The sequence below is a fragment of the Hippocampus bargibanti genome, linkage group LG12 (assembly GCF_051943395.1).
Source record: "Hippocampus bargibanti isolate YZ-2025 linkage group LG12, ASM5194339v1, whole genome shotgun sequence".
NCBI classification, from domain to species: domain Eukaryota; kingdom Metazoa; phylum Chordata; class Actinopteri; order Syngnathiformes; family Syngnathidae; genus Hippocampus; species Hippocampus bargibanti.
In genome coordinates this window covers 14,958,184-14,967,605 of record NC_142745.1, presented here as the reverse complement: position 1 = coordinate 14,967,605, position 9,422 = coordinate 14,958,184, and the positions used below count along the sequence as shown (strand labels likewise).

Sequence of the window (9,422 nt, the reverse complement as noted above, 5' to 3'; positions counted from 1 at the left end):
TTTTTTATTTTACAATGTATTGAAAAAAACTACATTACTTTGTTTTTCATTCGGCAGCTTATCTTTTGAATGCACTAATTTTTGCCTTAAAGTGTTTATCGGTTTGAAAAAAGAAGGAATTTTGTGTCACCAAAGGACTCTTTGTAGTTGTAGTCCCACACCTTCAAAGAAGTACAGATGACGGCTGAAGAAACCTTTTCATCGATGGACCACTCCTGTAGGACTGAGAGCTTACACAGACGTGAAGAGAGTATAAGGTTTTTAAGGCTGGATTGAACGTTTATGGAGTCCAAAACCCCACAATTGTGTGGGTCCTGGTACTCAAGTGACAATGACAAAAACCCTGACACTGGGGTGAACACATTTTGGCACGACTGGCAGTGAATGAGTTAAGGATCGCGGATAATGTTTATAATGACCTAAAATTGTCCACCTCGAACTAATGTGGGTTTATTTGGGTGGGACTCCTTGAAACTTTTTGGTGGTCTTATGTTTAAGTCCAAATAGCCAAAATGGCCTCAAATGTTCACTTCAGACTAACGTTTTTGACTTTTTGGGTGGGTTTAGTCAGGATAAACAGGTTGAGCAAATTTTAAGTTGCTGGTGTAAACTGGCTCCATGCGTTGAATTTGAAAAATTACATCTAGTCGGAAATGTTTGTCAATCAAGTATGTCTAGAGATGGTCTGAAAATGTCTTCTTTAAATTGATGTGGCCGAGTTTCTGTGTTTTCACATATGGATCTCTGAGATTTTTTATGGGTCGTTATATTCAATGAGTAAGACTTCCATGGAGGAGTTCTGGAAATGGTCAAAAGATGGAAATGACCCTAAAATGAACCACCTAATACCAATGTAGCTGAAATCTTTTGTCTTATTTATTTACGTTTGTCAGTTTACTCATGATAGACATGCCAAACAAATTTCATGTTGCCAAGTTAATTAAATTAGTTCTAGGGGCGAATTAAAAAAAAACTACTGACTCATTCAAAAAGTACCCCTCTAACAAAAATGGCAAAATATCCTGTTTTCTTTGAGGCATGGCTTTTTTGTGGGTCTACCTCATCATCAGACAAATATTCCAAATTTCACATTGCTGTAGGCAACTTGTGTCTGCAGCTGAATTTTAAAAACATTCCCGCAAGGGAAGTCTGTTGATGAAAAGTCAGAGAGAAACAATCGTGGTTAGTTCGGACACGATTTCTCAAGATATTTTTTTTACTGGCTCTACTCACGATATGCATGCCTACCAAATTTCAAGTCAAGTCCAAAATTCTGTTTCCCCTTCCCCAATCACAGCTATAACTCCATTTCTATGTGAATTTCCACCGAGATGAACACATAATTTGATGACGTTTGGCGAATCAATTTATTCAGCTAACACCCGCCCAAAAAAAAGAAGAAAAAAAAATCTCAGACGCGCAGATGATAAAGAACGATGTCTTCTATATTGTGAACCAAGAGTTAAAATACAGTGAGACTTCAACTTACGAACACCTTATCTTACGAACGTCAAATTTATGAAAATGAAACCTTATAATAAGCACTATTTTCATAATACACATCCACCACGGCCGGTCCATCAAGCACACGACCTTCGGATCTGGCGGAGTGATCTTCGGCGGAAGCACACGACCGAACAGCGCTCCAGCCGGCGCTACTTTCCACACCCCCTCTCATTGACTGCACACGTTGATCGCCTACTTGGAGCTTTTTGCTGATAATTTTACTATGATGGGACCGAAAAAAAAAACCACCACAGGCTCGTATTCAGCCCAAGAAGACTAAATAAAATCACAGTCGCTGAGAAGGAGATAATACGAACGAGGTGTGCGTTTGTGTGACTTAGTGGCCGAGCACGGCTATGCTACCATTCTCCGGAACAGAAAAGCCATCAAAGGTGCGTCTGTTGCAAAAAGTGTTTCTGTGTTCTCAAAGCGACGGTCTCGGGCAATCGAAGAAGTTGAAAAACTTCTGTTAACTTGGATTAACGAAAAGCAGCTATCCGGCGACAGCGTGAGTAAAGCTATTTTATGCGAGAAAGCACGGCTAATTCACGCCGATATTGCCATGCGCCAACCTGGAAGTTCGGCGCTTATTGAGGTTTTTAAAGCCAGTAACAGAACATCTGAGGAGGACATGGCTACAGCATCAAGTGAGCTCATAAAGGCAATGTTGGCAAAGTGGAATGATGTGCAGGCTTTTACCGAACAGTTCCATTCAGAAAAGACTGTGGCTATGACAATCATCAACATGATGAACAATAATGTGATGCCTCAGCTTCGTAAGACCTTACAAGTCAGAAAGCAACAGGTGTCAATTAAGAGGTTTTTAATCAGCAAAAATGATGAGGAGTCTCCAAAGAAAAAAGAGGAGAAGCTACACCAGAGGTTAAGTTACCAACAGTCCTTATGGAAGGTGACTCTCCTTCCATAAGCCATCAACGGCCATCAAAAAGGTAAGTAGAACTTTATTTTACAACACAGTTTATTTCTTTAATTACAGTCCTCATGCAATGTGCCTCTCTTTCCAAACAGCAATTCCCTTTGACCTTCGACCTCCAACGCCATTCCATCAAGCCATCAATGACCATCACAAATGTAAATAAAGTGACTTTATGACACAATGCAGTGTATTTCTTTCATTACAATACAATAGCACATTTATTATACATAGAATAAGGTATGTTGTGTGTAGTTTTAAGGCTTATTTAGTTGAAAAGTATATCTTATGGAAACCCGGGAACGGATTATTCCCATTTTAATGGTTTCAATCAGGGAATGGGAAAAACTTTTTTGGGATACACACTTTTCGCCTTACACACTCTGTCTGGGAACCAATTAAGTTCGTAAGTTGAGGTCTCACTGTACTCTGTACGCACACACACACACACGCATACACACACACCAGCTAGCATGCCTGCACTAACACACAACTGCAAGTGCACACATTCTTTGACACTCAGTGAGTGGATGTACACACACGCACCTACACGCACCTACACGCGCCTACACACACACACACACACACACACACACACACACACACACACACACACACACACACACACACACACACACACACACACACACACACACGCACGCACACACACACACACACACACACACACACACACACACACACACACACACACACACACACACACACACACACACACACACACACACACACTAGGTGTCCAGATGAAGGAGATCCTTGGCTTTTTGCAGGTTGTGGTCCACAGCTCCATTGAGGAACTGAACCCACGTTAGTTCAGTTTCACCACAGATGTGACTGGACCTGTTTTGGGGATGGAGAAAGCGGCGTACGGGAAAATGATGGATAATTAACGCGGAAATACTTTCTGGCATTGTCAGATTCAGATTCATATGATGAAGTGAAAAAAAGAAAATGGCCCTCACCTGATTGTGGCAAAAACTTTCTTCAAAAGCGTCGCTAGTTTTGTCACCTGCAAAAAAAAATTAAAAAGACATTTATCGCTTTGCCCCCATGACAGCGATCTTCCGTGTTATCATTGTGTAGATGATAAGAGAAGTGGAATCTGTAAACATGGAAGAGGCTTACTGAAACACTCAAGAAGGTGCGGAAATGTGTGACTTGAGGTCACAGCAAAAATTATTTTGGACTTTGGGCATCAAATGTTTATGTGTAGTCATTAAGAAATTAACTTATTTCAAAATTAACTTTTAATCAAAAGCTTTTTTTCCTCCCTTGTCTCTCTCAAGACGTCCAAAGGTTTAAAACTTTGTGAATGAATGAAATAAAATTAAAATAAAATAAAATGATGACAGGTTTGCAGCCGCATCAAAATACTGACGGCGCTCGGCAAGTTGTGCAATGAAACCTTTTGGACCAGTTTCACATAGTAGTGGTTTAATTTACGGTTGACGGTGTCGTAATAGGCCTTCCATGATGAGGTGTGGCTCCATTTTGACCAGATGGCGCCTGACAGCGCAATTGTTTTATCAAGCCATCAAGCATTTATGTGGCACTTTTCTGACATTAAAATGCAACTCAAAAGGGCTCTGCAATTAAAATATCATACACTTACACACACAAAACAAGTACACCTAACATGATGAACTACAGTACATAAAACAAACAAACAAATAAATAAATAAATAAATAAATAAATAAATAAGAAGATATAGCAAGGCAAAGCAGAACCACTCAACCGTCACATCTCTACTTGGAAAACTGGTGCCTTGCGAACTATCCAAACCAGTGGATTTGTATTTTTTTTTTTACTGCTTACATCATATTCCACAATACGAATACAGACGCTCTCCAACTTACGAACGAGATACTTTCCAAACGGTCGTTTGTAAGGTGAATTCGTTCGTAAGTTGTTTCAGTGGTATATTTTGTATGGCATGCATGTGTAAGGCTTAGATATGTATGTTTAAGGTTGATATAAGTATGTTCAAAGGACAACCGACGCCTCCGGAGAAGTTGTGTGCACAGTTTGTAAAATTACTTCAAATGACTTCTACTGAGCGTATTTTACAAAGATTCCACTGCATATAGATATAGTTTACATTTTAAGACTCGCGCTGAATATTCAGGAAGTCTTGTTTTCGAGTTGATGACGTGTGTGTGTGCTTTCTCGGTCAGGGGTTTCCCTGAGCGAGAAAGCGATTACACAATGCATTTTGGGTACTTTGTTAGGTCTGAAAACTTTGTGTTGATGGCGAAATTAGAAGGAAAACAAATGAATAACGCGATGGTGAATCGTTGTGTGTTGCACCAAGAATACTATTTGATACGAGTTGACACTAATTCCCAGCAGACAAATCAACCCATTTCCAATGGAGCTTGGGCGCCATCTCGTGCACTTTCTGTGACGCTACATTGCAGTCCTGACGGCTCAAATTGATACGCAAGTACTTCTTTAATCGGTTGCAAACATTTATGCTTTCCTCTTCAGACCTATTTGAATCATATTCATAACTGGATGAGGAACAAGAAAGCATCTTCACCGAATCTGAAGCCATTGTTTTGATTCTAGAGCAGGGCAAGACGTCCTGGCGTGACGTCACGAACATGGGGGCGGGACCTTTTGAAACTTGCAATTTCCGGGGTCATTTTGAAGTAGTTTTGGGACACTTTAAGTCATTTTTATTGGTGTTTTGCATTTGACTAAAAATATCAGCCTGCGTGTTTTGGATAGTTTAGATCAGGGGTGTCAAAGTCATTTTTTTGCCGCGGGCCACATTGTAGTTATGGTTTCCTCTCGAGGGCCGTTATGAATTTGGGGAACCCATTAGAATGTTTAAATCCCTTCAAATATTACATATAGAGCACACAGCAAATTAATGAATAACTGAAATCTGAAGTCAAGAATGACTTTTATTGTGGTTGACATCCAAAAATATGAAATTTTGGCTCAGATTTTAGCAATCGTCATGGAATTTAACAAGTTTGATTTGCTTTCGCGAGCCGAAAAAAATGATGTGGCGGGCCGGATTTGGCCCGCGGGCCTTGACTTTGACACCTGTGGTTTAGATGCTTTAAAAAAAAATTCTGATGTCAGTTAGGAAACAAAAAAATGGTGTCGGTTGTCCTTTAAGGCTTGTATAAGTAACCTGTCTTGGTTTGTACTGAAAAATAAATATGTAATAAAATATACGCTCGATAAAGTTATGTACATGTACAACTGGAGAGAATACTACATGTTACTACAAAAATGCTCATATGTACCGTTGTTCGTAACTTTAATGTTCGTAAATAGGGGAGCTTCTGTATTGCGTTTAGATGACCAGGGCCACGCAGAACAGGAAATGTTGGACTCCACATTGCCTACGAGAACTTCTTGCATAATCAACAGGTATCAATCAATACCATGCAAGGAATGTATCAGCCTGTGGAAACGGGCTGATTTATTCCTCACGGGAGCTGGTCGCCATTTTTCTGCCTCTTTTGTGGGACGTTACATTGCAGTCCAGATGCCTCAAAATGACACGGAAGGACTTCTTTAATCGATGGCAAACATGTATGCTTTCCTCTTCAGAACTATTTGAATCATATTCATAACTGGATGTGTAACAAGAAAGCATATTATCCGAATCTGAAGCCATTGTTTTTATTCTCCAGCAATGCAAGACGTCTTGGCGTGACGTCACGAACTGGGGGCCGGACTTTTTGAAAATGCCCAATTCGCAGCTCAATTTTTTGCAGATTTTGGACACTTTAAGTCATTTTTATTGGTGTTTTGCATTTGAATAAAAATATCATACTGCGTGTTTTGGGTATTTTAGATGCTATAAAACGTTTTTCTGATGTCAGTTAAAAAACAAAAAAGTGACGTTGGTTGCCCTTTAAGGTTCATTATATTTGATGCCTCAGATAATCACTCATGCGACAAACCACAAGAATCTGCAGGCGAGCCACTTGCATTCCTTCCCAGGGTGGATGTGTGTTCGTATGCCGTTTTTTTAGTTTAGTTTAGAAAAGTTTAATTTTGAAGCATCCGTTGTTCCTGCGTGCGCATTTGTAGATGAGCATGTGCGTGAACGCTGCATACTTACATGATCGTCCACACTGTTGTAGTCCAAAGGTGGGTACAGACACAAAGCCAGGTCATCAACTCTGTAAGAAATATATAAAAAAAACAATAAATACGAGAATCATGCTTATGTGTGTAGGTGTGGTTTGGTTATCTTTGACAACAGCAGTTGACGTTTCAAGACATGTTTTTTTTTTAACAGGAAGCATTTTTGTTTTTATACTTTGGAAAAGCTGTTTTGGTGCTTTCAAATGGTACATAATACAGTCAAAACTCAATTTTCGACCATAATCCATTCCAAAAAACTTCTGAAAACCGATTTGGTTGAAAACCGAGACATTTCCCATTATAATCAATGTCTGCTTTTTTTTAATCATGATTGAACAATACAAACACGCCTGCTCACAATGGAACACTACATGAGGATAATGAGACGTGACACAATGAGACGTGACACAAGGAAGTGACATATAAGGAAGTGGAGGGGAGTCAAGTGGTGCATTCAGGTGCACTCAGTTTGGTCGACAATCGATTTTCAGTTGTAAACCGAGGCATTAAAAAAACATTTTTGGTTAAAAATCACAATTGGTCAAAAACGGAGACATTCACACACCGAGGTCTGACTGTATGAGGCAAGCGCAAGAAAATGTGTGTGGGTGAAAGTACTTTTTCCTCAAATATTTTCTGTGTGTGTTGGGGGTGGGGGGTATACGTTCGGTGTGTTTGTAAGTTGGACGGCATGTGTACCCTGGGCTGATTTCTTTGATGCCGTCCACAAGGTCGTCTAGCTGAGCCACGCATTGCAGGGCTTGGGCATCCCCGTGGGTCCTGACGGCCGCCGTCGTTTTCCTCAAGCAGGCGGCCGCCGCTTTCATCATCCCCTGGCAGGTGGCGACCACGCGGCGGTCCAGCTCCGACCAGTACGTGTCCCGGTTGTCTCGCAGCTCCTCGCCGTCGTCTTCCTCGTCCAAGATGTCCGCAAAAGGATCGTGGGCCTCGGCTAGTGCCTGGTCGATCAACGCCGACGTTCCTGTTTAGGTGGAGTGGCGCGCAAGGGCAGCAGTGTGAGCGGCTTCTACCTGCTCTAACTCCTCAATGGCGTCTTTGATAATGCCGCTCTGCCCAGTTAGGACTACCACCACTGCAGCCTTATTGTCTGGAAATGAAATATCAATATTAAAAGAGTTGGTTAAGTAGGAAGGGATGTACAGAGATAAATTGGAAGTGTTAGGCAGGTTGGTAGGTGTCTAGCTAAGTCCATAGGTAGTTATAGGGAGTTACTGCCGGTAATTTATGTAATTTGGGAGGTGATACACACTAACCTTGAGGTAAGCAGGTGAAGCGGTCACATGCTGACCACACACCTCCTGTAGACCTCAGTTGCTCCTGTGTCAGACTAGGAGGAGACGAGTCAGTTCTTCACTTTCTCCAACCCAAAACCTTCTCCGGATATCCTTCTGTGTACCTCTGTAATGGCGAAGTAAGTATGACCTCTAGGAGCTGCATCAGCCCCTCCAGAACCTGCACGGTGGCATCCCGGACTTGCTGACGTAGACTGACACCTAAAAAACAAAGAGAAGACATAAAGAGCACAATATTTCATGCCATTTCCCGTAACTCTTCATGAAGAACTTGACATAAAATTGTATTGTTGCCCGAAAGCCGGAGATTGTGTCAGTTGCCAACTATTACCTTGGCTCTTAGGAAGCCAGTAATAAATGGTGGCGAGGCTGAGAACGCTTTTGAGGACAGAGTCGGACAGCTGCTCACCATCCTGCGGTCAGAAAACAGACCCATAAAAACAAACAAAAACTATTTATGAACCAGAAGATCCTGTCACATCTTCCCAAAATACTCCTTTAACTAACTTGTTGTGACGGCAGCGGCGGCTTGGAGAAGGCCAGGCTGACTTTGGTGGCTTCTTGAGAAACCGCCTTCACCGCCTGGTCTGCAACACACAGGATATAATTAGGCTTGGAGTTGCAGGTATCCATTTGTATTGAACGGGTTTTATTATCATGGCTCTGGCGCTGAAGTACTCAACTCAAACACTCCCAAAAGTTGGAGAGGTTGAAGTCCCCGTCACGCTCATTGGACTCTCCGTCTGAGGCAGAAACACAAATGTTAGCGTTAGCGCTTCATACCGCCCATGGGCACAAATAGACCCAATCAATGTGTCACTTATGTTATTACGATGTCGAAGGGGCATGTCACTATCAAATACGCTTTTTAATAATTGTTCTATCAAGTAACGAGCAAACATTTGATTATCTTCGCGTTACACCACGTAGCCTGACATTGCTAACTATGCTAATGTTAGCATCATTTAGCTCATATCTTAGCTACCGGGCTCGAAGATGGCCAAACTCACCTCGAACTCGAGCCGTGACGCACTGGACGGAGTTGAGCAGGTTACGGAGAGTCAGACCGACATTTTGCGTCGCGTTGTCCTGCGCGTCCATGTCGGTCCCCCCAACCAAAACAGTTTCAGGCAGACGCGTTGTTGTGGAACCAAGGTTTGGCAGCCGCAGTATTTCTCATGGGGACCGGTAAAGACGACGTACAACCGGAAGCTGGCGTTAAGCTGGATCGTGTGGTGGCTTTGTCTCCCTCTTGTGGAAATTTATGGAATGTCTTATGTGTATGAATTTTTCTGTCCCAAAAAGATGACATTTATAAGTCTCCTGCGTCAGGCTCAGTGAGGGGAAACGGGAGACGGGGGACTGAGGACAGAGGCAAGTGTGTGTGTGCGTGCGTAAGTGTGTATTGGAGGAAGACAGATTGTTTCAGGTAATGAGATAGGAAATAGAAGACAGGATTTGTGCTGCACCCAGACATACATTACCTCACACTCTGCTGCATTGTTGTGTATTGTTGCCAACTATGTCTCACATTATG

At 42.0% G+C, this 9,422-nt stretch overlaps 1 protein-coding gene across 1 annotated transcript; it reads right to left on the bottom strand.

Moving 5' to 3' along the window:
• Positions 1 to 862: 862 nt before the first annotated feature.
• Positions 863 to 9,057, bottom strand: ccndbp1 (cyclin D1 binding protein 1). The gene is made up of 11 exons (XM_089011263.1): positions 8,896 to 9,057; positions 8,569 to 8,628; positions 8,393 to 8,472; positions 8,217 to 8,298; positions 7,990 to 8,086; positions 7,847 to 7,920; positions 7,604 to 7,680; positions 7,272 to 7,531; positions 6,547 to 6,607; positions 3,421 to 3,467; positions 863 to 3,298 (listed from the first exon to the last, which is right to left on the bottom strand). The coding sequence occupies exons 1-11, from the start codon at positions 8,984 to 8,986 to the stop codon at positions 3,190 to 3,192; spliced, it is 1,038 nt and encodes a 345-aa protein (XP_088867389.1). The 5' UTR covers positions 8,987 to 9,057; the 3' UTR covers positions 863 to 3,189.
• Between the last annotated feature and the right edge of the window lie 365 nt (positions 9,058 to 9,422).

What these genes read in the sequence shown, in the direction of transcription:
- ccndbp1 (XM_089011263.1), bottom strand. Translation starts at nt 8,986, where the DNA reads ATGGACGCGCAGGACAACGCGACGCAAAATGTCGGTCTGACTCTCCGT. An exon ending in CTGGCTTCCTAAGAGCCAAG is followed by an intron (nt 8,087 to 8,216) that starts GTAATAGTTGGC and finishes TTTGTTTTTTAG; the next exon opens with GTGTCAGTCTACGTCAGCAA. An exon ending in CTTCACCTGCTTACCTCAAG is followed by an intron (nt 7,681 to 7,846) that starts GTTAGTGTGTAT and finishes TTTCATTTCCAG; the next exon opens with ACAATAAGGCTGCAGTGGTG.